Here is a 26,519-nt window from a genome sequence, read left to right on the forward strand (position 1 = left end):
CCTTTCGGCCATGAGTGTATCCAGCAGCTCATGACAAAGTAGCCTGATTTCCTGATAGTGTCCCAGAGGGATAGGGTACAGCTCATGGGTCAGCTTTCTCAGCTTGGCTGTATGATGTAGAAGGTTCTTCAGGACAAGCAGAGAGATAACATTATTTGTGAAATTGACCTTAGTAAGCTGGGAGCATTGGCTCAGGGAAGGCAAGATAGCATTGAAATGATTGTCCCTCATCTCGCACTCCTCCAATTCCAGGATTTGCAGGGTACTTGCGATTCTATCAAGGAGAACCCCAAGAAGCTTAGGGCATAAATCAGATAGCACTACACCACTCAGGTTCAGATGTTTGAGCTCATGGATGTTCAGGCCCTGGCTCAGGTACTCCAAGTCTGACTGGGAGAGCCAGCAGTCAGTGATCGACAGGGTCTTCAATGAGGTCTTCAGGCACCTAGGGAGAGATCAAGATATTAGTTATGCCAAATAGCATTGAAGAGGATTGGTGGGAATGAAAGCAAGGCAGATGATGCTTTTCCCAAATTTAGTCTGTCTATATGATGGATCATTCAGCTTCATCCTAGCAGTGTCTTCAGGAGTCCATGAGATGGGCCCTGGGACACAGCCAGTCCCCAGGAACCCCCACCTAACTCTGCCACAGTTGCTGGCAAGCAGGGAACACTCCTGCAGCCAGGCTCTCCCCACCAAAAACTCCCATCAGACCCTGCAATCCACAAGACCCACACCCTACCCCAATACCCATCTAAGATCAAGAGGGGCTCCCCGAGTCACAGAATCAGCTAGCTTGGATTGGGCAAAGAACAGCTCCATGAGGTACAGAATCTGCCAGATCCAATTAAACCAAGAGTTAAGATTGAGACACAGACACGACAAGCACAGAGTGTACCAACAGCAGCTCGTTCTGACGCAGGCACCTCTTCCACCCAATAGAAGAAGAGATGAGTAGACATCAGTGCAAAAATATACACATCAACATAAAGAGCAATATGGCATCACCAGAACCTAGCCCTCCTACAACAGCAAGACCTGAACTTTATAAGGCAGAAGAAAGCAACCTTTAAAACAACTTCATGAAGATGCTAGAGGCCTTTAAAGAAAAAATGCACAATTCCCCTAAAGAAATTGAGGAAAAAACAAACAAAAAATTGGAACAAATCAATAAATCCCTTAAAGAAAGCCAAGAAAAACATGAAAAAGCAATTGAACTTGTGAAAGATACCATTCAAGATCAGATCATTGAAATAGAAACAATGAAGAAGACAGAAACAGAGGAAATGATGGAAATAGAAAATCTGACTAAACAAACAGGAAATATAGATGCAAGCATAACAAACAGAATACAAGAGATAGAAGACAGAATCTCTGATGTAGAGGTACAATAGAGGAAATAACTAGTCAGTCAAAGAAAACACCAAAGCCAAAAGTCCTACCACAAAATGTCCAGTAAATCTGGGACACCATGAAAAGGCCAAACCAAAGAATAATAGGGATAGAAGAAGTAGAAGAATACAAACTCAATGGCAAGAAAATATATTCAACAAAATCTTGGAAGAAAACATTCCCAACTTAAAGAAGGAAATATCTACGAAGATAGAAGAAATTTATAGAATGCCAAATGGACTAGACTCCTCCAAGAAGTTCCCTTCCCACATAATTAAACCACTAAAATACAGAATAAAGAAAGAATATTAAGAGCAGCAAAGGAAAAAGCCAAGTCACTTATAAATAACACCCGAATTCTCAATGGAGACATTAAAAGCCAGAAGGACCTTTACAGATGAAATGCAGACGCTAAGAGACCATGGATGCCAGCCTAGACAAATACACACAGCAAAACTTTCAACCACCATAGAAAGAGTGAACAAGACATTCCACGACAATACCAGATTTAAACAATACCTATCCCCAAATCCAGCCCTACAAAAGCACTAGAAGGAAAATTCCAACCTAAGGAAGTCAGATACACCCACAAAAACACAGGCAATAGATAACCACACAGTAGTAAATTCCAAAAGAGAAAGAGAGACACACTACCACCAAAAGATAACAGCAATTAACAATCATTGGTCATTAATATCCCTTAATATCAATGATTCACCTATAAAAAGACACAAGCTAACTGAACAGCTACAAAGTAGAACCCATCATTCTGCTGCATACAAGAAACATGCCTTGCCTGGTGGTGGTGGTGTACACCACCTTTAATCCCAAAACTCAGGAGGCAGATGCAGGCGGATCCCCCAGTGTTCAAGGGCAGCTTGGTCTACAGAGTGAGTTCTAGGACAGGCTCCAAAGCTACACAGAGAAACTCTGTCTCAAAACACCCAAAAAAAGAAGAGAAAGAAAGAAACACACCTCAATTGGAAAGACACACACTACCTCAGAGTAAAAGGCTGAGAAAGGTCTTTTCAATCAAATGGAATTAAGAAAAAAGCTGGTGTTGCTATTCTAGTATCCAACAAGATAGACTTCAAACTAAAATTAATCCAAAGAGATCAAGGACATTACATACTCATCACAGGAAAGAACCACCAAGATGAAGTTTCTATTCTGAACATTTTAAGGAACAGTCCTGTAAATGCTGAGCTGACTCACTGTCAGAACTGTAGTTGGTATATGATTAAAACTCAATCATGCTGGGTGGTGGTGGTACAAGCCTGCAATCCCAGTACTCAGGAGGCAGAGGCAGGTGGATCTCTGTGAGTTTGAGGCCAGCCTGGTCTACAAAGCAAGTTCCAGGACAGGCTATAAAGCTACAGAGAAACCCTGTCAAAAAAACAAAACTCAATCATGTTGCTCAGTGGTGGCACACGCCTTTATTTTCAGAACTCAGGAGAGAGAGCCAGGTGGACCTCCATGAGTTTGAGGCCAGCCTGGTCTACAAAGTGAGATCCAGGACAGGCACCAAAACTACAAAGAGAAATCCTGTCTCAAAAAGCGGGGGGGGGGGGGGGGGAGGCTGTAGAGCAAAACAGAGAATTCTCAAAAAATATTTGGCCAAAGGACAATTAAAGATTTGCTCAGCTCTCTTAATCATCAGGGAAATGCAAATCAAAATGACTCTGATATACCATCTTCCACCTGTCAGAATGACTAAGATAAAGAAGTAATGCATACAGCTTATGATGGAGAGGATGCTGAGCATGAGGAACATTCCTCCACTGTTGGTGGGAATGCAAACTGGTACAGCTACTTTGGAAATCAGTATGGTGGTTTCTCAGAAAATTGGGAATCAATCTATCTCAAGACCCAGCCATACCACTCTTGGACATATAATATACCCAAGGAATGCTCAAACATACATCAATGACACATGCTCAACTCTGTTCATAGCAGTATTGTTCATCACAGCCAGAACCTGGGAACAACCTAGATGCCCATCAACTGAAAAGTAGATAAAGAAAATGTGGTACATATACACAATGGAGTACTACTCAGCAGAGAAAAACAATGACAGCATAAAATTTGCAGACAAATGGATGGAACTAGAAAATAACATCCTGAGTAAGGTAACCCAGACTCAGAAGGACAAACATGGTATGAACTCACTCATAACTCCTTATGGATTATCAGACAACAACCCACAACACCAGAGAAGCTAACTATTAAGGAAGACTCAAAGAAGAATCCATGGATTGCCCTGTTTAGGGGAAATAGACAATATGTCCAAGAGTAAAATGTGGATGAGGGGTGAGCAATGGAGGGTAGGGGATAGGGGATGAGAACATAAAGGAATGGGATGGTTGAGCTGGAAAAGCAATGAAAGAAATACCATGATAGAGGGAGATATCATGGGGATATAGAGAAAACCCAGGGCTGGGGAAATTGCCAGAAATCCCCAAGAATGAATCCAGTGTGTGGGGGAGAGGGTGCCTGAACTAAACTGGCTTTACCCAGTGATCAGATGGGCGAATACCCTAACTGTCATCACAGAGCTTTTCTCCAGTGACTGATGGAGGCAGACCCAGAGATCCACTACCAAGAGCCAAGCAGAGCTCCAGGAGTCCAGTCCAAGAGAGAGAAGAGGGATTCTATGAGCAAGTGCATCAAGACCATGATGGGGAAACATGCAGAGACAACCAAACCAAACTAGTGGGAAATCATGAAAGGTGGTAGCTGGACTTGCTTCTACTGGATATGCCTCCTCATGGGAGGCCTTGCCGTCTTGTGGAAGGGAGTGGGGTATGGGTTGGGGTGGGGAGGCTAGGGTGTTGAGAGGAGGGAAGAGGGGTCTCTTCGATTCATATGTAAAATGAATGAAAAAAATTTTCTTTATAAAAAAAGAGTCCTCTGATATGTATGTTCCCCACCACTGCTGTGTCGGGTTTCCAAATAACAACTATTTCCCATCTACTCACACCTTTTTGGACCCCAAATAACCTTTTACAATGAGCAATTACAGGTGTGCTAGCTAGTGCCTGTTCACACATGTCTGAGCATTGATCTCATTGGCGGGTTAACCTATGTCTCCACCACTGCTAGGTACACAGTAGACAGACCATTAAGGACCAACTATTCTGTAAAGAAAAGGATATGGGGGTTGGGGATTTAGCTCAGTGGTAGAGGCCCTGGGTTCAGTCCACAGCTCCTTGGGGAAAAAAATAAAAAGGACAGGGTTGCTATGTTCAGGAGGACACTCTCCATCCTTTCTTACCTGAGCTCCTCAAGGCAGCCTGTTAAAAAGTACATATTATGTACAGAGAGATTCTGGAGAGAAGGGAATTTGGAGATCTGCAAAAGCAACATGCTTTTCCTTTCCTGCTGTGCAGAAGCACCAGATCTGAAGGGATTCCCAATTTCTGCTAGCACAAAGGTGTGAAGGTTTCTCATCTGCTCCAGGTAAGGAAAAAGCTCTACAATGAATTTAAGTGACCTTAGACTCAGCTCCAGCTCCAAGATACAGTCCAGATTTATCATGTTGAAGATCTGCATAGCTGAGAAGACAGGTGAATTCCAAATCTTCAGCTTTCTACAACATAGATGAATGGAATCTTTTCGCTGCTGGGTCCACTGTAACAAGTACGAGTCACATTTATTGTACCTGGCCTTCACCAGTTCAAGATCAGTTACTATCTTGAAAGGTTTCTTCACCCCAGAGTTAGGACAGATCTCCACTGGTTGCTCCTGCCCCTCGGCTTGTGGTGAGCAGTCACCTTCATGGGTTTCTGTCCTAATGCTCCAGAAGTCGTGGTGCACATTCGTCAAATCAAGTACTCTGAGTTTTGACTGCCTGTTGGTAAAACAGGTAGAATTCCCAGAAGATAAGACAAGATACATCCTACAGTCTACTTCTTCTCCACATCTCATATCAGCTTCCTTTCCAAATCTTTGCTTTCTCAAGATCAAGCCTCGTGATCAGTAAAAATGGATATTTTTCCAGCAAGGTATCTCACCTCACTCCATTGCATGCCCATAAACCCCAGCCTCATTCCACTTTTAACTGTGGAGCTGGCAGGGAGAGGCCTATTCCTCAGTGGCTATGTCTACTCTTGTGCCCTCCACATTTGCATTAACTGCCTAGACGCCTGAGACCTGGCCCAAACCTCTACAGTTCTCTATGCTGATGCTATAAGAATCCTTGGATCCACCTTTGACCAAGTTCTCTGTGTCCCCAGTTTTTCCTTCTCTGCACACGCACAGCCTTCCTCCATCCTAGCCGGGTCCTGATTACCTGGGATGAACCTTGTCTGTAATCAGCACATCTAGTCCAGCAAGCAGAGCTTTCAATGTTTCCAGGTGGGCGTCCTTTATCAGGGCTCCTACACAAAGGTCTGGGAATGGCCAGGCAGACACCATGGCCCTCAGGATGTTTGTCCGTCCATCAGTGAGTGCCTCCTCAAACATCTGCGGGAGCAGTCCCACAGGCAGGTCCTCCAGAATAGAAAGGGTCAAGGCCTCCTCCCTCAGCAGCCTCTGTCTTGCCAGCTGCATGAGTGTGGGTGGGGCCTGGTCTCCCATCATGACTGGTTTTCGGGGATAATAATGCTGAGGAAGCATGAGAGCAAAGACACCATTCAGAAAACTTAGGAAACCTTTTCTCTTCACACACAAGGACCTCTCTGTGGTGATGGTGGACATCTCAGTTTTCACATTTTCATCACCATATGATGGTTTTAAAGCCACACCTCTCCTGTCTGCAGTGTGAAGCCTCTCAAAAGCATGCTCTTTCCCAACACCCCATCCTATTCCAACCACAGTTCAGGAGTGTCCATTTCCACTAAGGGCTCTCCAGGAAGCCTGAAGGCTCAGCCCATGTGGTCCCTAGGCCAGGTCTACAAAGAAAGCAAAGGAAACATCCCATTTCCAACCTTGCTAGTCTCCATTCACCTGGTTGACCCTGCCCGGAACAATTGAGGGAATCTGTGAGATGGACATCACTAGTTATTGACTTCACTTGTTGATAATTACTGGTCCATATGTTTCAGGGAAGGAGGCAGGAGGGCTGTAATCTTGTATTCTCTGTGTTACAGAGCTGGACAGGGTAACAAAGAAACAGCCAGGCGATGGTGGCCCAGGTCTTTAGTCCCAGCATTTGGGAGGCAGAGCCAAGTTGATCTCTGTGAGATTGAGGCCAGCCTACTCTACAGAGTGAGACCCAGGACAGGCTCCAAAGCTACACAGAGAAACCCTGTCTTGAAACCCCCCCAAAAAAGAAATAAATAAAATAAAATAAAAATAAACACTAAAAATTCAGTCAGTAAACGTTCAGTACATACTGCCATGGTCTGTAATGTTTGTAAAGCATCTGGAAAGACAGGACTCTGGGATGGAAATGATAATTTACATGTTACACTCAAGAAACTCACTAGTCAATGTCATGGTTACTTACTCCTAGAGTTCTAGAACATCCTACTTGAGGTCGCCCAAAACTAATGGAAGACTAAAAATGAAAAAAGTGTAATATTTCCAATTAAGTATAAAATGATGTTTCACTTTTTTTAATTTGAACACTGAGACCAGAGAAACAGGCTGCTTCCTGCAAGATTCAGACTATCCTAGTCTCCATGGTGAGACCATGTATCAACCAACAAAGAAAAAGGACTTCTTGCTATTATGGTTGTTGCAGGATCTCAGCCAGGGTAGTTGTCCTGGAACACACTCTGTAGCCCAGGCTAGCCTCCAATTCAGAGAGATCTCCCTGCCTCTGCCTCCCAAGTGCTGGGATTAAAGGTATACAACATTTCTGGTTTAAATGGACCTAAATATCAGCACAGGCTGGGCGTTAGCGGCACATGCCTTTAATCACATCATATGGAGACAATTTCTATGAGTTCAAGTCAGCCCATGCTACAGATTCTGTGTCATGTCAAAACTCCAAAAAAAAAAAAGAAAGAAAGAAAGGAAGGAAGGAAGGAAGGAAGGAAGAAAAAGAAAAAGACCTGCACAGTCACATCATTTGAATGAGTCATATGTAACTACCCCTAGAATTTCCCGGAGTTAAGGTTCACCCTGATATTCACAGTGGGACTGTCTATACACAGGGACACTACAAACAGACTCAAATACCGACTTTGACATAAACAAAACTTGCTGGCTCTGATGATTATCCAGCAGAATCTCTGAAAACTTGAGGCCAGGCAAAGGTAGGTAGGAAGTTCTTGTCAAAAACCAAAAATTAGCTGGGTGGTGGTGGCAGAGGCAGTGGATCTCTGTGAGTTTGAGGCCAGCCAGGGCTAGAGAGTGAGTTCCAGGGCAGGCTTCAAAGCAACACAGAGAAACCCTGTCTCAAAAAACCAAACACAAACAACCAAGCAAACAAGCAAAACAAAACAAAAAATTAGCAACTTAAAGAGATAGAAATGATATATTGAGGTGAACCCAAGGCTAGACTCTGGGTGAGATGGGGTGACTTGATGGAGGTAAGGGACTCACTTACCTGATCTGAACACTGGAAACAGACGTTCAGATCCCAGTCCGGGGAGACAGTGGCTCCAAGACTGACGGTTGTTCTGAGCCTTATATACCTTTACACACACCTCCCAGATGAAATCTGAAGTCTGATTGAATGACTGAGGTTCCACCCACTTCTTTTGATATTTCGACCTTGTCTCCTTGGAGTGGATCAGATTGTTACCTATGAAAAGAACTTAGACTAACTAAAGCAATAGTTATTCACCAATACATTGACCCAACTAAGGCACAGTGACTTGTTAGTAATGGATTGATGGACTTAGTTTCTGAATCTTTTGAGATGGAGTTACACAGTGTACTACCTAAGGTTAGCTTAAACTCAGTATGGTGCCTAGACTGGCTCCAACTCTCAGCAACCATCCTGCATCATACTGCCCCATGATATGATGTGAGCTGCCATATCTGATTGAGGTTTTTGTTTGTTTGTTTGTTTGTTTGTTTTTGTTTTTTGTTTTTTGAGACAGGGTTTCTCTGTGTAGCTTTGGGCCTTTCCTGGAACTCATTTGGTAGCCCAGGCAGGCCTTGAACTCAGAGATCCACCTGGATCTGCCTCCTGGGTGCTGGGATTAAAGGCATGTGCCACCACCGCCAAGCATGACTGAGTTTTAATCATATACCAACAACAGTTCTGACAGTGAGTCAGCTCAGAATTTACAGGACTGTTCCTCATGATAGACCTGAACTATAGAACTGAGCAAGTCGCCAGGCGGTGGTAGCACACGCCTATAATCCCAGAACTCAGGAGGCAGAGGAAGGCAGATCTCTGTGTGTTTGAGGACAGCCTGGTCTAGAGAGCTAGTCCAGGACAGACTCCAAAGCTACAGAGAAACCCCGTCTCGAAAAAACCAAAATAAATAAATAAATAAATAAATAAACTGAGCATGTCACTGTTAGGGACCTTTGACCTGGTCTCCATCATCATGAATCTCTTTTGGAGTTTTAGAGCTGTGCTGGATGCTCTGGGACTGAATTCATCTTGTGAGATTGGTGCTGAGGATGCAGTGGCTTGGCTGATAAAGTATCTGTAGCATGCATACACATTATTACAGGAGGCAAGACAAGAGAAGAGTCAAAAGTGTGAGTCTAGCCTGAGCTACATAATGAAACCCTGTCTGAACCAACAACACTGAGAGCAGTGGCCCAGTGTCAGAGAACATTGGCAGAAAGCCCTGAAGAATCAAGAATTCTACACCATGTCTCCGCATCTCGTGCTCTCAAAGCCTCCATCCACTCAATGAAGCATGGGGAACCTTTTGCAAGAATCTACTTGGCTAGGATTACCATGTCCCACCCAGTATCTACTGATGCCAGAAAGCAAATGTTAAAACTTTTAAATGAAATATGAAAAGCTGACACTAAGGGCATAGCACATTGTTTAATATAACAGGGCCACAGACCTTAGCAGGCTTCCAGACCTTAGTACAACTGACTCCATGATGGAAGTACCAGTCAGCCTATAAAACTCAGCAGGTAGAAAGTAAGCACCACAACCCAATACATAAACAAAACCTAACACGCTAGATTCATAGACCTAAGAAAGTCTGCAATATACAAAGCTTGCTTTGTTTTAGCTTCTGTAACATGGTTTCTGCCTAACTATTGAACTGAATGATGTCAACCCAGAACATGGTTTTTATGCTTAAACCTCATCCTGCGTAAGGCTCAGTGCTACACAGAGAGCCTGAGCACCCAGTGTAGTCACTGGCCCACTGATAAAGACTTTCTATTGGCTTAAACCCATGCCTGAGCAGTTACTTTTGTTTCTGGTTAACACCCTTCAAGATAGAACTCAGTGTGTCCTTTGAATTCACTAGCATTCTCAAAGACATACTGTCATCAGGCTAAGCATGTGGGGGTCTCTCACTGTAGGAGGAATCTTAAAGAGTCCTATTAATAAAATCAAACATGAGGCCAGTTATTGGGGTGAATGCTGGAAGATCAGAGAAGCAGAACAATCCACAGCTCCCTCACCTTACCAGTTCTTCAGCTGGTCTTGTTTCCTCAGACTGGATGCTTCTGAATCCTCATCCAGAATGGATCTCAGATGAACTGTGCTGCTCCAAAGTCTGAATACTAAACCAGCCAAATGCTTAACTGATCAAAATGCTCTAGTTTCTGGTCTTCTCGCCTTAAATATTCTTTCTCTTTCTGCCCCCAATCCCTGGGATTAAAGGCTGGGCTTCTGGGATTAAAGACGCGTCACCAGGCCTGGCTGTTTCTAATGTGGCCATGAACTCAGAGATCCAGAGGTATTTCTGTCTCTGAAATGCTAGGATTAAGGGCGTGTGCTACCACTGCCTATCTTTATGTTTAATCTTGTGGCCATCCTGCTCTCTGACCCCAGATAAGTTTATTTCGTGGAACACTCAATATTTTGGGGAACACAATACCACCACATCTCACAAAAACTGACAGAGACACAAGTTAACTTTTGTCCACCAGGTACCAAGCCCTTGCTCCTCTGAATCTCATTCCTCCTTGGAAAGGTTACTCAGGAAAATGCAATGTGACCAGCTTCTTGTCAGGACAAAGACACTGCTCACCATTTAAGGCCCTCAGCAGAGACAGACAGTGCCAATATCATGTGCCCAATCAACCCCAGCTCTGCTTTCCACAGATGGAACCTGCTCAGGAAGGACCGAGGAGAATGTTGGAAATGTCTGACATTCCTCTTTCCTTTGGAAGTCTTTATGGGGGCACTGGGCTTTGTTATACTAAATTGGGGGAGAGGTCAAGATCTGTTAACCAGTGGCCACCTGGCTGCTCATCCAGACTGTGTGTGAAATGTAAAAGTGAACCAAGACTTGTAACTTTCCCCTAAGCAGCACTATAGAGAGCCATGTGAACACCCTACAACACTTAAGAAAACTTGCTTATCTTCAAGAGGACAAAAGTTCAATTCCCAGCACGCACATGGCCCTTCACAATTGCCTGTATTTCCAATTACGAAGCCTCTGGCCTCTTGGATCCTGCACTCATGCACATGACACCAGGTCCCACCCCTCATGTCGCCCCACACTAAGCAATGAAACATAATTAGTAAACTACAAAAAAGAGAAAAACACAAATTTTAAAACATTGTAGATTTGAAATCCCTGGGAAAGCATTTCCTTGGAAGTTAACATTGGGGTTCTTATTTACCTGCATTAGATTTTGTAAGGAAACATTTCACATAGCCCAGTTAGGAAGCTAGGATGACCCGAGTCTCTGTTCTTCCATCTTTCTCTCGGGACTGGTGGCTGAAAGTTGTTCCATCCAGGAAGCCTCTGCACAGACCCAGCTTCCAATCAGGCCAAACAAGAAAACTCCCCGGTGTAAGGGGTAATGTGCTCCCAGGTGATTTTTCTAGCCCCCCCCCCACACCCCCACCCCCGGTTAGTCAGGGAAGACTCGTATCTGTTCCCTTGTGGTGTAGTTGGGAGCGGTTGTAGATGGACCAGTCTTATTAAATAAGAGCCACAGAGCCAAATGAAGAGTTAAAAGAACAAGGGGTCAGAGGGCTAGTGACTAGCCTTTAGCTTACCAGCCCCTGCCTTCCTTCTTTTCAGAAAAGAGAGCTGCTTACTGTGTATCTGTATTTTCATGGAAATTCTGTTCTGTCTCCTCATTGGTTCTTAACCCAACCACACAACTTCATCACTGCCTGTTTATGCAGACCTCCAGGTCTCTATGGTTGGTACCTGGATTAAAGGTGTGTGTCACCAAGCAGCCTGTGTCCTTGAATACACAGACTATGCCTGCCCAGTGATTGGATTAAGGGCGTGTGCTACCACTGCCAGACTTCTGCTAAATGGCTTGCACTTAGCTCTGACCCTCAGGCAACTTTATTTATTAAAGTACGAATAAAATCACATTTCAGGGCGGTGGTGGTGCACGCCTGTAATCCCAGCACTTGGGAGGCAGAGGCAGGCGGATCTTTGTGAGTTCAAGGCCAGCCTGGTCTACCGAGTGAGATCCAGGAAAGGCGCAAAGCTACACAGAGAAACCCTGTCTCGGAAAACCAAAAAAAAAAAAAAAATCACATTTCAGCACAAATAAAATATCACCATATGCCTTAACAGCTTAGATGCAAGATTGTAAAACATCAGAAGCAAAATTGGGGTTCTCCCATTGTGCTATAAGCCTGTATTTAAGACCTCCTCCCTCCTTCAATAAACCACTTTTGACATTCAAAAAGATAGGAAGGAAGGAAGGAAGGAAGGAAGGAAGGAAGGAAGGAAGGAAGGAAGGAAGGATGGAAGGATGGAAGGATGGAAGAAAGGAAGGAAGACTTTGAAGACAGAGATGTTATAAAACTGGAAGTGGTAGCCGGGTGGTGGTGGCCCATGCCTGTAATTCCAGCACTCATGAGGCAGAGGCAGGTGGATCTCTGTGAGTTTGAGGCCAGCCTGGTCTACAGAGCTAGTCCAGGACAGACTCCAAAGCTACAGAGAAACCCTGTCTCTAAAAACCAAAAACCAAAACAAAACAGGAAGTGGTGATGGTGTCATGGGCCTATGAGGATGCTGGACTAAAATCTATCAAATGGTGCAAACAGGAAAATTGTATACTATGTGAATTATCTGTCAATAAAGATCTTATAAAAAATATCACCATAAGTGGTCTTGAGAATCTCTGGGGAAGGAGCTGTGTTTAAAGGGACTTTCAGAGGGGCGGGGTCTTGGCAGAGAGATGGTGCTTCCAATAGAACACTCCAGACTCTTTGGGTGTGTGGATGCCAGGGTGCCAGTGGTAGAAAATCACAATGTGTCCACAAGGTTGGGCTTTCCCGGAGGACCGCCTAATTATTTCCAGTTCAAAATAGCCATTTCCAGGTCAGAACATCTCGCGTGGCTAGGACTCCATGGCTTTACATGGTTGGGTAAAGAGCACGCTCTCTATGCATGCGAGGCCCACTCTTTAAAAAGCCAGTACCATTTGCACAGGTCTCTCTTCTCTTCTCTTCTCTCCTGTCCTTCTCTTCTCTCTCTCCTCTCTCTCTTGTATCCTCACCCATGTGTGTGCTTCACACAGGCCTGTCATCTCTATCCTCTTTAATAAAACTCCTCTGTGGTCTTATTGTGTTTGGGACATGTTCCTCATTGGATAAGAACAATAAAAAAATAAATAACTAATAGCCAGGGGCTGAGGCTAAACTTCTCCCAGAACAGTGACCTTACAACTATACAATTCTGAGCCTCATTAGTGGGGTTCTGAAATTGAACCCAGGCTTCATACATGATAGTCAAGCACACCACCAGTTGAGGCAAATCCCAGCATTTTTGTTGAAGGGGCTGAAGTCCCAGGTATGGCTGTGAAATATAGCTATAATCAAGCCACTCTCTGAAAACAGAAGCCACTACGTTTTGTATCTAGGTATTTTAAGTTATTAACAAGCTACTTGGATTGTTTATTTATGTAATATTTATGTAATTTTGGTTGTCTGAGGCTTGCCTGGAGTCAAATGGGTAGCCCTTTCTGACTGGAGAATTTTTTTCTTGTTTTGTCCAGACAGGGTTTTTCTATGAAGCAGTCCTGAGGAGTCATTTAGCTGCCTGTGCCCAGTATCTGTCCTTGGCCTTGAGGATGCCTGGGGCCTTGACTCCAGATCAAGTTTGGTTTTTTTATTTTTTTTTTCTGCCTCTCTGCTGCAGACATGAGAAATAAGGCTTCCAACCCTATCAGTCCTTCCTCTCCCTTAGGCTGTCTTCTTGAAGCTTTAAAATCTGTTAGCTTAATGCTTTACTTAAAGATTCCTAAGCTTATCCATCTCTGTACTAAAAGATGGCCCAAATATGCTTTAGAAAATAACAAAAAGTGGCCGATGAGTGGCTCCTTAGATCCTGATGTTTTGCAGGAGTTATCGAATTTCTGCCAGAGAACAGGCAAAAATGCAAAGAGTTGCCCTATATCATAGCTTTCTTGTTTCTGACTGCTAAACCGACTCTTCTGGATTCTTCTCTCCTGGTCATATGCTCCTGGGTATGCCTAAACTGGAAGATTCTCTGACTCCGGAATCTCTGACTCTAGTTCCTCCACCTATCCGACCTCTGGGTCCCACCCCTACTCCTAGGGCATCTGTTCCCTAAGCTCCTCTTCAGGATTCTTCTTCCTATAAAGCTAATTCTTCGTCAGCAGTAGCTGTTTCTTCATCAGCACCCGCTGTTTCCAAAGGCCCTGCTCTGGCTCCAAATTTTACTCCCCCTACTACACACGCTTAAACTGGTAAAGTACCTGATTCCAGCCAACCAAATCCATCAGGAACTGGTCACAGTTTTTACAAAAATTTATTTTGGTTTTTTGAGGGTTTTTTTTTGAAGGTTTATCTATTTATTTTGTTATACATTGTTCTGCCTGCATGTATGTCTGCAGGACTCAAGAGGGCACCAGATCATATTACAGATGGTTGTGAGCCACCATGTGGGTGCTGGGAATTGATCTCACAACCTCTGGAAGAACAGTAGGTGCTCTTATCCTCTGAGCCATCTCTCCAGCCCAGAACACAGGCTCTTAACCACAAGGCCATCTCTCCTCCTCATAAATTCAGAGTGTTTTAGTGAAACAAAATTAGGATTGTTTATTATGTTGGGGTATGCATGTATGTGAACATACCTTAGGAAATAAAGGTCTGCAGATAACTTTAAAGACCTAGTCTTCTATCCTGGTAGTGGAGGCACACGCCTTTAATCCCAGTACTCAGGAAGCAGGGGCAGGAAGATCTCTAAATTCAAGGCCAGCCTGTTCTAGAGAGTGAGTTCCAGGACTGCCAAAGGTACACAGAGAAACCCCGTCTGGAAAATCAAAAACAAATCAATTTTTCTGTGGCTGTCCCTGAAGCTGTAACATATATTCTTCTCTTTTGCCTGTAAAATTAGATAACAATAAGAGAATTGTTATCTGACTATTTCTTCTTCAATTTGTTTATTCAAAATAGAGAGAAGAGAGTTTCCATTGCACTAGGTTTCTAGATCTTCCCAGAAATGCTTTTCCCCGTACTCATTCCCTCCATTCCCCACCCCCCCACATGACCCTCCTGTTGGCATCCCCACACTCCTATCCAGATGCTTCACCCTGTTCACTGGTGTTGTCTTTTCTCTTTCTCCTTCACAGTGAGATCCACGCATTGTCCCTTGATCCCTCCTTGTTATTTAGTTTCTCTAGGTCTATAGATTGTAGCAAGGTTACATACCATGTTTGTCTTTCTCTGTCTGAGTTACCTCACTCAAGATGATCTTTTCAAGTTTCATCCATTTGCCAGCAAGTTCATGTCATTGTTTTAATCAGCTGAGTGATACTCTATTGTGGAAATGTACCACATTTTCTTTATTTATTCTTCAGTAGAGGCACATCTAGGTGGTTTCCAGTTTCTGGCTATTACAAATAAAAATGCTATGAACATAGCTCAGCAAATGATCTTGTGGTAGGATGGAGCATTCTTTGGGTATATGCATGCCCAATAGTAATATAACTGGGTCTTGAGAGAGATCAATTTCCATTTTTCTGAGAAACCACCATATTGATTCCAAAATGGCTTTACAGTTTCATATTCCCATCATCAATAGAGTAGTGTTCCCCTTGCTCCACATACTCGCCATCATGAGCTGTCACTTGTGGTTTTTTATCTTGGCCATTCCAACAGGCACAAGATAGTTTGGAGCCTTTTCTCCTGTGTTGTCTCACTCAGCCTTAATAGGAAAAGAGGGGCTGGAGAGATGGCTCAGAGGTTAAGAGCACTGACTGCTCTTCCAGAGGTCCTGAGTTCAATTCCCAGCACCCACATGGTGGCTCCCAACCATCTGTAATGAGGTCTGGCCCTCTCTTCTGTGTACATAATAAATAAATAAATCTTCAAAAAAAATAGAAGAAGAGGTGCCTAGTCTCACTGCCACTTGATACAGCATGGATGATTGATATCCATTGGGAGGCCTGTCCTTTTCTTTTTCTTTTTCTTTCTTTTTTTTTTTTTTTTTTTGGTTTTTCAAGACAGGGTTTCTCTGTGTAGCTTTGGAGCCTGTTATGGAACTCACTCTGTAGGCCAGGCTGTCCTCGAACTCACAGGGATCCGCCTGGCTCTGCTTCCCAAGTGCAGGGATTAAAGGCGTGTGCCACCACCACCCGGCTGAGGCCTGTCCTTTTTCGAAGAGAAATGGAGGGGGAGAAGTGGGTATTTGGGTGCTAGGAAGAAAGAAGGGAAAGGAAAATGCAGTTGGGTTACAAAAACAATAAATACAAATAAAGAAATGGAGATCAGAGGTCTTGTACTTGATCATTGTTGTGGTTGTGTTCAGACTGCCATGATTTCTAAGACAAGGGCATTTCAGACACAGTGCCAATGTCAGCAGCCCTTGATGGAAGTAGGACTTGGCAGTTATATCAACACTCAAACCTAATATCACAGTGAGAAGGGCACAGTGGGAACACCAGCTGTCTCTTCCCAGTGTGTCATCATTTATTACCCTCAAAGTTTTCTTCTTAGTTTGGTGGTGCTCACCCACTGCACCGTTTAAAACCTGAAGAAGCAAAACTGTCAGCTTTGGGTTGGGGATTTAGCTCAGTGGTAGAGTGCTCACCTAGCAAGCGCAAGGTTTAGATCCTCAGCTCCAAAGAAAAAAACCAAAAAGAAACAAACAAACAAAAAACTGTCAGCTTAAGATAACAGGGCTGAAGTCACTGTCTCAAAGCCAGTATGCAAAGAACATAAACTTTCATACAAATGCACTCAGAGCATCTGGAAAGCTGAAAACTCTGAAACAGGGTTGTTCCTGTTGACACTGGATTTCCTATGCTTCCTTTGAGTCTAGCAGGGAAGAACAAAAGAATTAAAGAAAAAAAATCTTTTTTTTTTTTAATGTATTTTGTTTTAAGAACTTCTGGTTCTTTTCTGGCCAAATCAACAAAACACTTTTGAAGGAGCAATAATAGAACCCTCCCCATGAGTTTAATCTCAGCTCTGGGGATGCAGAGACAGGCAGTTCTCTGTGAGCTGTTTGTTTGACACAAGGTTTCTCTGTGTAGTCCTGTCTGTACTGAAACCCATCCTGTAGAGCAGGCTGGCCTTGAACTAAGAGATCCACCTTTCTCTGCAGAATGTGTCACCACAGCTTGGCTTAAGTTTTATCTTTCAAAGTTATATATGATGTATGTTATATATCATTTCACATGTGTGAGACTTCTGCCTGCATGTGTGTAATAGAATGTACATCATGTGCCTGGTGCCTGTGGAGGGCAAAAGAGGACATGGGAACTTGAGTTGTGAGTTACCATGTGGGGGTTTGGTCATAGGACCCAAGTTCCATGAAGGAGTAGCATGTACTCTTAATCACTGAATCATCTCTCTAGTCCCTACCACGTTTGACAAAATTTTCCAAATTCAAATTCTATTTTAAATCTTTTTTGACAATAAACTAAATTTGGCAGCCCTGGTAAGTCTCACTGGATTGATAAAAGATTGGAATAAGACACAGCCTAATGTTGCAGGATGAAAAACTCTGTCACATAAGAAATGATTCTTTCAGGGTGTGGTGGTTCCTCATACCTTTAATTCCAGCACTAGGGAGGCAGAGGCAGGAGGATCTCTGGGTTACACAGTGAGACACTGCTGAGAGGGTGGCAGTGGGGTGGAGGAGATTTTAAAATAAGCTTTAAGTGCTTCTTTCTTGTAACACTGAGGATATACTGCCTTTAGCATACTTCTAGTTTTAAATTCACTTCTCATGGGGAAACTCTTCAAATCTGTTTATTTATATTCCAGAAAAAGGCTAACAGTCTTAAATTATCATGGGTGTATTTCTTCCAAACCAAAGATGTACATGAGTGTGGTTCATGCTGAGATGTTCAGTTGGATCATAAACGTAGCTAAAGGAAAATTAAAACATAGAACAAAGGGAATGGGATCTATCCATACTCTATTCTTTTTTTCTTTCCTTGTTCTTTTTCTTAATACCCTCACAGCTCATACTTTCCCTGAACTTCTGACCCTTAATTCTGGTCCTCCTGAGTGCTGAGATCACTAACATTTAACACCAGGCTCAGCTAGCTGGGGGGCCTTATTCTTTAAGCATTTTTCCTTTAAGCTGGTCACCTTCAAGTAAATACCTATAATGGCTGGACCAGTTTGATCTTCTTGGCCTCTAGAACCCACCCAACCTAAGAACTATATCTAGCCATGGAATTGTCATTTCTGTCTGGATTTTAGCATTGCTGTACCGGAAGCTACTTCTTTATGTTCCCTTTTGCCTGCATAATCACATGGCAATAAAAGACTTTGTAATCACACTATTTTACCTTCATCACCTTTTCAAATGTATTTTTATTGATTAAATGGGAAATTCACATCATGGACTCCAAACATTCTTAATTCCTCATCCTCCCAGGTCTACCTCACCTTGTGGCTTCCCACTGGCCCAAAAGATAGAAAATAAAAGAAAAAACAAGCTCTATTTGTGTTCTCCGTACAGTCACTGGAAGCTGGTCAAACTGTGATTCACTTTCTTTTTAATTAAAAGTAGAGATGAGAAATCATTGTGATTGTGTGCTGACTGTCACGAGGCATAAAGGAATCTTCAGGAAGTATACTGAACAAGAAGTAAAAGTGAACACCAAGACAGGGATATTTCACACACAGTGCTGTCATATTTAGCTTTCCTGGAACTCACTTGGTAGCCCAGGCTGAACTCATCGCGATCTGCCTGGCTCTGCCTCCCGAGGGCTGGAATTAAAGGCATGTGCCACCACTGCCCGGCTATGACTATTTTTGTTTTGTTTTGTTTTGTTTTTGATTTCCAGACAAGGTTTCTCTGTGTACCTTTGGCTGTCCTGGAACTCACTCTCTAGAACAAGCTGCCCTGAATTTAGAGATCCTCCTGCCCCTGCTTCCTGATTACTGGGATTAAAGGTGTGTGCCACCACTACCAGGATATAGGACTAAGTCTTTAAAGTTGTCTGCAGACCTTTACTTCCTATGGCATGTTCACATACATGCATACCCCAACATAATAAACAAACCTAATTTTATTTCATTAAAACACTCTGAATTTATGAGGAGGAGAGATGGCCTTGTGGTTAAGAGCCTGTGTTCTGGGCTGGAGAGATGGCTCAGAGGTTAAGAGCACCTACTGCTCTTCCAGAGATTGTGAGATCAATTCCCAGCACCCACAAGGTGGCTCACAACCATCTGTAATGAGATCTGGGGCCCTCTTCTGTATATATAATGACTAAATACATCTTAAAAAAATAAAGAAAAAAGAGCACGTGTTCTTTCTGGGGACAGTGTTTCAGTTCCCAGGTCTCTGATGTCTCTACTTCAGTCTTAGGGACTCCATTGCCATTTTCAGGCTTCAAAGGGCTTCAAGTGCACACAACGTGCACAAATGTTATGTACATGTAGGCAAACACTGATACATAGTTTTAAAAAATCACTAAGGCAGAGGAAGCCAGAACACTGCTCAAGTTTCCACCTCAGTCTTAAGGTCCTCCATGCACTAATTCAAATGGCCTGAAATGGAACCAAGGTTCATCAGAGGCCACCCTCAGCTTCTATAGCTCCCAGCCAGTGTCAAGTGTCCTGTCAAGGTCAAAGGCTTTTTTCAACTCAGCTTCCTGAATTGTTCTCCACATGTGTGTGAGAGCTGCTTCTGGTTCTAGATTTTTCTCATTCATCTTTTGAAACAAGATTATTGGACTCATTTGTAGGAGAGGCGGGGGAGTCTGTGTCTGTCATATGTGCACATGGAACTTGCAGGGGCTCATTACTCCTTTCAGCATGTGGGTTCTAGGGATTGAACTAAAGCTTGATGGCAAGACCTTCCCCCATTGAGCTGTCTCTCACCAACCTCAACTCCTGCCTCCAGATCTTCACACACCCTGCCACCCTGAGATACCACATTCATTTTTTTGTTTGTTTTTTGTTTTTTTGAGACAGGGTTTCTCTGTGTAGCTTTGCACCTTTTTCCTGGAACTCACTTGGTAGCCCAGGCTGGCCTTGAACTCACAGAGATCCGCCTGGCTCTGCCTCCCGAGTGCTGGGATTAAAGGTGTGCACCACCACTGCCCAGCTCAGCTCATTCATCTTGACATATAGAAACCATACTTCTTGTTGCTCTGGTTCCTGAATGACTATAACTTAATAGTGAGCTAGGGGATATTCAGTTGAACAGAAATAGTAGCATAAGTTGGAAAACTTTAGTGCAAAACACAACCAATTCTTAGGCCCAGTGTGGTGGTGCAGGCCTTTCATCCCTGGAAGGCACGGCCAAGCAGGGATTAAGAGAGCTTGCTGCTCTCTGGAGGACCTGAGTTTGGGTTTCAGCACTCACAGTAGGTGGTGGCTCTTGTCACTGCAGTCCCAGAAGACCCAATGCCCTCTTCAGACCTCTGTGGGAACCATATGTGCATACACATGTACAAAGAAAAACCAAAATAGGGCTGGAGAGATGGCTCAGAGGTTAAGGGCACTGACTGCTCTTCCAGAGGTCCTGAGTTCAATTCCCAGCAACCACATTGTGGCTCACCACCATCTGTAATGAGATCTGGTGCCCTCTTCTGGCCTGCAGACATACATGCAGGCAGAAACTGTATACAAAATAAATAAATAAATCTTTAAAACACACACAAAAAAAATAAAAAATTTAAAATAAATTATTGTAAAAGCTGTGGCCAGATCCTGAAAGCTTCTGAAAGGGTAATTGTTGTCTGTTAGCATTTAGGATACCTGGCCTGCCCTTAGGGTCCTGACAGGATATGTCTCAGCTGCAGCCTCTATGAGCACCCCTGTGCACATTTGCTATGTTTCCTTACAAAAGGGGAGCCTTGCCCACCCCCCTATCTTTCTCTTCCTTCACTCTCGTCCCCAGAGACCTGTCTCTGCCCCTTCTCTCTCCTCCTCTCAAAACCCCCCACGTGGGCCTGTTGTATGGTGTGACTCCTTCCCAAGGTCCCCCCATTTTAAAATACAACAGTGTCTGTGGTCCAAGCTTGTCTCGTGCTTTAAGCAATCCTCCAGCCTCAGCCTCCCTAGTGCTAGGTACAGGCACAAGTCATGACAGCCTTTTAATTCCTCTATTATGTGACTTCCTGTCTTAGCTTTTAAATTCTTTTAATTATCCCTCTGGTAAATGAAAAGGCTTTTCTTTGTTTGTTTTTCCTTTCTTTTTTTCCCAATAAAGTTCATTAAGGAAACAGAAAAAAACAAAGAGGTCTGGGTTAGGTGGCTCAGGTGAAGTAGTGCGGCTTCTTCTCATGGACACATATTCGCTGAGGGCAGGGGTCAAGTCCTCCATGTACTTGTGGTCCATGCTCTTGCTCGGGGACCTGCCAGAGGCTGTGCCCCTCATTTTGCAGTGCTATGGGGCATCTTTGGCAATATTGGAGATGAACTTCTAGGCAGCTAGTGAGATGACCCGAATTATGCGTGGGTCTGAATCTTCAAAGTCAGCACGGTTCAGGTAATAAGCAGTCACTGCATCTGGGATCATAGGAGTGTAATCCTCCAGCTGTATCAGAAGTCCACCAGATTCATCTACCTAAGCCCCCTAAGGACTGAATAACCAAAATATGACAGTGGGTTCTCATTTATATACTTTATATACAAATAATTAATTTGGTCGATTATGGTTTCTGTGTTTATTTGTTCAGAGTCTCACTAAGAATCTGAGGGAATTAATCCCAGCATTCGGGGAGCAGAGGCAGTATGATCTTTGTGAGTTCCAGGCCAGCCTGGTCTACATAGTGAGTTCCAAGACAGGCTCAAAAACTACACAAGAAAACCTGATTAGGAAAAAGAAAAAGATGTCAGGGTGACCTTGAACTCAATGCTATTGATGCAGCCAAAACCACAAATGTCAGTTATTTAAAATGCCTGGAATAGGCTGAAGTTTATGACAATTTAAGCCAGGCATTCTTGTGCCTTTAATTTGAAATGAGGAAGACAGAAGCAAGCTGATCTTTGTGAGCTTGAGGCCAGCCTAATCTAAAGTATGAGTAAATATTATTTTAAAGAAGTATTTATTTATTATGTATACCACGTTCTCTCTACGCACCAGAAGAGGGCACTAGATCTCATTATAGACTGTTGTGAGCCACCATGTGGTTGCTGGGAATTGAACTAATCACCTCTGCAAGAACAGCCAGTGCTTTTAACTTCTGAGACATCTCTCCAACTCCCAATATTTTTTTGGTTGTTTGTTTTTCATGACAGGGTTTCTTAGTATATCTTTGGAGCATGTCCTACATCTTGCTCTGTAGACAAGGCTGGCCTCAAACTCACAGAGATCCACCTGTCTCATACTCCCAAGTGATGATATTAAAGGCTTGTGCCACCATCGGAGGGCATATCAGTTAATATTTAAATGGAAATAACTCCCTCACCCCAACCAAGGTCCTTCATGTTTTGCGTTCCTGCAGACCACAGGGAGGCTGTTCTGGTGCTCAAGTAGTATACAATGATGGCATAGAGAAAGTGATGTTCCTACTTCCAAGATGTGAAATATCATTTGCACTGCCTACTCTTCTCTATACTTGGTTTATAATTTCATTTTTGCTGGTTATTTGTATTCTTTCATTCTTTCATTTTTCCTACACACCTCTTTCGAGATACTTTATAATCACTTACACACAAGGGCAATGGCTACTCAGGTTGGCTGGTTGTGTTTAGTGTTTGGATCCCACCCGGTTCATCTATGGAGCTTGAGGAGCTGGAGCTTGCAGCCCTATTGACTCCTTTGCTCATACCCAAATACAGTGGGTAACCAACAACTGTAGTCTGTATGTATCGATACTCATTTCACAGATGGCCCTCAGTGGTTCCTTCCATGGTCAGCTGCATGAAAGGAAGCAGGGAAGAGGTTGGGAACTGGGTGATTCCTTGGCTTACTTTGAGGAACTGGACAGTTGACCATAGTTTTTCATTATAAAACCTTGGGCTGAGACATGGTGATGTTTCGATTGTGAGCTAACTGACAGAAGATCAATGTGCAGAGCTAAGCCACTAGTCTGTCATGGAGGCCAGGCACTAGTGGCACAGACCTTTAATCCCAGCACTTGGAAGGCAGAAGCCAACAGATCTCAGTGAGTTCAAGGCCATCCTGGGCTTCACAAGATTGATTCAGCCTAGAAGAGAAACAGAGCCAAGCACTTGTGGCCCACAGACCTTTAATCCCAGCTCTAGGAAGGTGAAGACAGGAAGTGACATAGTTGGGATGAGAAAGGAATACAAGGCCTTTTGCCCATTGCATGTAAGGAATGTTTTGTGTTTTGGAGTTCCTAGTGCGGCTCCTTCATAGCACACTGACCACTCATCCCCAGCATTTCTCTACCTGTGTCTGTGCTTGTGTCTTTCCCCATCACACCAAGCCAGTCACTCTCTAAGCTGTGCAGGACATGAAATCCTAGGGAAAGGCCTCAGCACTGGGACTCAGAGCGCATGACTTCCCACGGTGCTCAATGCTTTAGAAACAAAGTGGAATGAAGTGAGATCTAATCAGGTGTCAATATAAGAACTTGGTATCACACCATTTTATTCTTCACCACAAATAGAGACAGGAAGTCCTACACTTGAGATGTCTCGGTTTTTATGTGTTTGTGGCCCAAACCATGTCTAATTGTGAAGGACTATCCATCAAGGATACTACACACAAGTAATAGTGGAAACAATATTGGGTATAGACAGCACCTGCCCCTGCCATAGCTCAAATCAAACTAGAGGGAATTCATGAAAGGTGGATCAATGGCTGTGGAGCCTGCATGTGGCTGGACTAGGCCCTTTGGGTGGTGAGACAGTTATGTAGATTGATGTTCTAGGGAGAATCCAAGGTGGTAGGATCAGAATCCATCTCTGGTGCATGTGTGGAGATTGTGGAGCCAACTACCTATGATGGACCTCCTCAGGAAGCCTTGAGACAGGGGGCAAAGCTTGGACTTGCCTCTACTAAATGTGCCTCCACATGGGAGGCCTTGCCTTCTTGTGGGAGGGAGTAAGGACTGGCTTGGGAGAGGAGGATGGGAGGGGGCAGGAAAAGGGATGATGGGGAACTTTGATTGGTGTGCAAAGTGAATGACAAAAAATTCTTAATAAAGATAGTAATAGAGGGAAAAAGCAGTTTGTGTTTTACAGGCCTTTAAAAACAACCATTGTGCGGTTGAGGCAGGCCAAACTCTGTGAGTTCAAACCTAGCTGGGTCTACATGGAGAAATCTAGGACATCCAGAGCTACAAAAAGAGAGACCCTGTCTCAAAACAAACAAATAGCCACAAGACAAAAATGCCCTGTGATTTCAGTTCACATACTTTATTCCCATAAGTCTAGAGGAGGAAAGAAGCAGGAAGATCTTAATGTGTTTGAGACTGCCTGGAGAAGATATTTTTCAGTATCTAAATGAAAAGAATTCCTTTTGGGGTCGACAAAAAGCAGAGATTTGCCTGGAAGACAGGAGCCCATTTTACTGAATTGTACTTGTTCATTCATTTAGTCGCTCTTTATGTACTCCATTTTTATTTGTTGTTCTATAGAGGAGTCTTCCTCTGTAGCTTTGGAGGTCTGATACTGCAGTTCCCAACAATCCTCCTACTTCAGCATTCCACCTGGTAGGTGGACTCACAGGAGAATAGAAATATATAGAGTTGGTGACGGACCTTCATAGTTACATTTGATTGAATTCAGCATCCTTTCACAATATTTCATCATGGGATCAGTAAGTATGTTCATTTTGTGTGCTTATACATGACAGAACATATTTGCCATTACCTTCTTGTGAAGATCAAAGGTCAATGTTGGGAATCAGTCCTCCACTTCTATTAAATGGGTGTCCTGGATCAAGCTCAGATTGTCAAGGTTGGCCCCAGGTACCCTTTACCCATTGAGCAATCTGACTACCCACATTTTAATTAACCTACCAATGAAGAAAAACAAAAGTTGTGACACAAACTTCTTTATTGCTACCTGATTAACAGACACAAGGAAACACAATTAAGCTCAGAGACTCATTAACAAAACAAAGACAATTCATCACTGACATTTACCATGAAGATCCTAGGGACTGGCAACCCTTTTAGGACAAGACAGGGACCTGTGTTAGCATTCTGGCCTCCACTATGTTCTGACTTAAAGCCTACTTTTAAGAGAAAACTCCATTTGCTCCCCTCTCTCTATTTGGAGGTAGGCACCTCTCCAGCTTGAGCTCCCTCCCTCCCTATCTTTCTCTCTCCCTTTCCCATCTCTTTCCCACACCAAAATAAAACTCTTCACTGAGTACTGTCTGCCTGGCATCTCTGTCTCCCACCTGCCATGGGTCACCTTGGCTCCACTCGCCAGGGACTCCAAGTGCTGTATAATAGCAGGACATTTGTCTGTCTCCTGCAGGTATTAATCTGCAGGTGGCAAGCCAGAATGAGGAGCACTGAAGGATAGTGCCCAGTCAGGTGGCCAACAAGCTGGGTTTGGTGCCTTCTATTAGAAACCCCATTAATAGCCGGGCTGTGGTGGCACACGCCCTGTAATCCCAGCACTGGGGAGGCAGAGGCAGGTGGATCTCTGTGAGTTTGAAGCCAGCCCTACTCTACAAAGCAAGTTCCAGGACAGCCTCCAAAGATACAGAGAATCCCTGTCTAAAACAAACAACAAACAAACAAAAACCCAAAAAAGAAACCCCATTAATCTGTAAGAGGAGGGAAGAGGATGAGATGAGGAGATTAAGGACAGCCTGGGCTACATTGAAAAGATGGAAAGAGAGCCAGGTGGTGGTGGTGCACGCCTTTAATCCTGGTACTAGGGAGGCAGAGGCAGGCAGATCTCTGTGAGTTTGAGGCCAGACTGGTCCTACAGAGTGAGTTTCAGGACAGCCAGGACTGTTTCACTGAGAATCCAAGAGAGAGAGAGAGAAAGACAGAAAGAGAGAGAGGGGGGGGAGGGAGGGAGGGAGACAGACAGACAGACAGAAAGAAAGAAAGAAAGAAAGAAAGAGGGAGAGAGGGAGAGGGAAAAAGGGAGGAAGAAAGAAAGAAAGAAAGAAAGGAGAGACAGTCATGAGAGGAGCCACAGTTTGAAATGTAGAACACTCTTTCTGACTCCACAAGACACTTAACCTCACTGTGCTCATCATGTCAGCCCCATGTTCTGTCCCCATTGCATGCAATTTCATTTCCACCACACTGAGCAGTGTCCAAAACCATGTGTTCTAGGGTCCTCTGGATGAGAGGCCTGTCCCTGTGCCTTCATTTCTTAGTATCCAGAAGGAATTCACCCTGAGCAATCACAGAGCGTTGTGTCCAGTTTATAGAAATAACGCTCACCACAGTCTAAACAGGGATTGCTACCAAAGCAGATTGACCTGAGCTGCCGTACATTGACAAGTGTGCTCTTCAGCTCCAGCACAACATTGGGAAAATTCCACTACCTTGACATAACCAGAGTGATCATAGACTTCTTAGGAGCAGGGTACAGCTCCTTGGTCAGCTGGCTTAGGTTGGCAGTGTGGTACAGAAGGTCTTTCAGGGCATTGGTGGAGATTTCATTGTCGTAGAGATTGATGCTGGTCAGCAGGGAGCATTGGCTCAGGGCAGGGAGAAGGAGCCTGAGGTCAGGGTCCTTCATCCTACAATCTTCCAATTCCAGGGTCAGCAGAGTG

At 43.8% G+C, this 26,519-nt stretch overlaps 1 protein-coding gene across 1 annotated transcript; it reads right to left on the reverse strand.

Annotated features, from left to right (window-relative positions):
• LOC118576556 (oogenesin-3-like) lies at positions 1 to 26,485 on the reverse strand (the record flags this gene model as incomplete). Its single annotated transcript, XM_036176784.1, has 4 exons — positions 26,300 to 26,485; positions 5,684 to 5,997; positions 4,667 to 5,242; positions 1 to 445 (listed from the first exon to the last, which is right to left on the reverse strand). Coding segments are annotated over exons 1-4 (1,521 nt in total), but the record flags the coding sequence as incomplete, so codon positions are not given.
• Positions 26,486 to 26,519: the final 34 nt, after the last annotated feature.

This window comes from Onychomys torridus, unplaced genomic scaffold (assembly GCF_903995425.1).
Source record: "Onychomys torridus unplaced genomic scaffold, mOncTor1.1, whole genome shotgun sequence".
Lineage (NCBI taxonomy): Eukaryota > Metazoa > Chordata > Mammalia > Rodentia > Cricetidae > Onychomys > Onychomys torridus.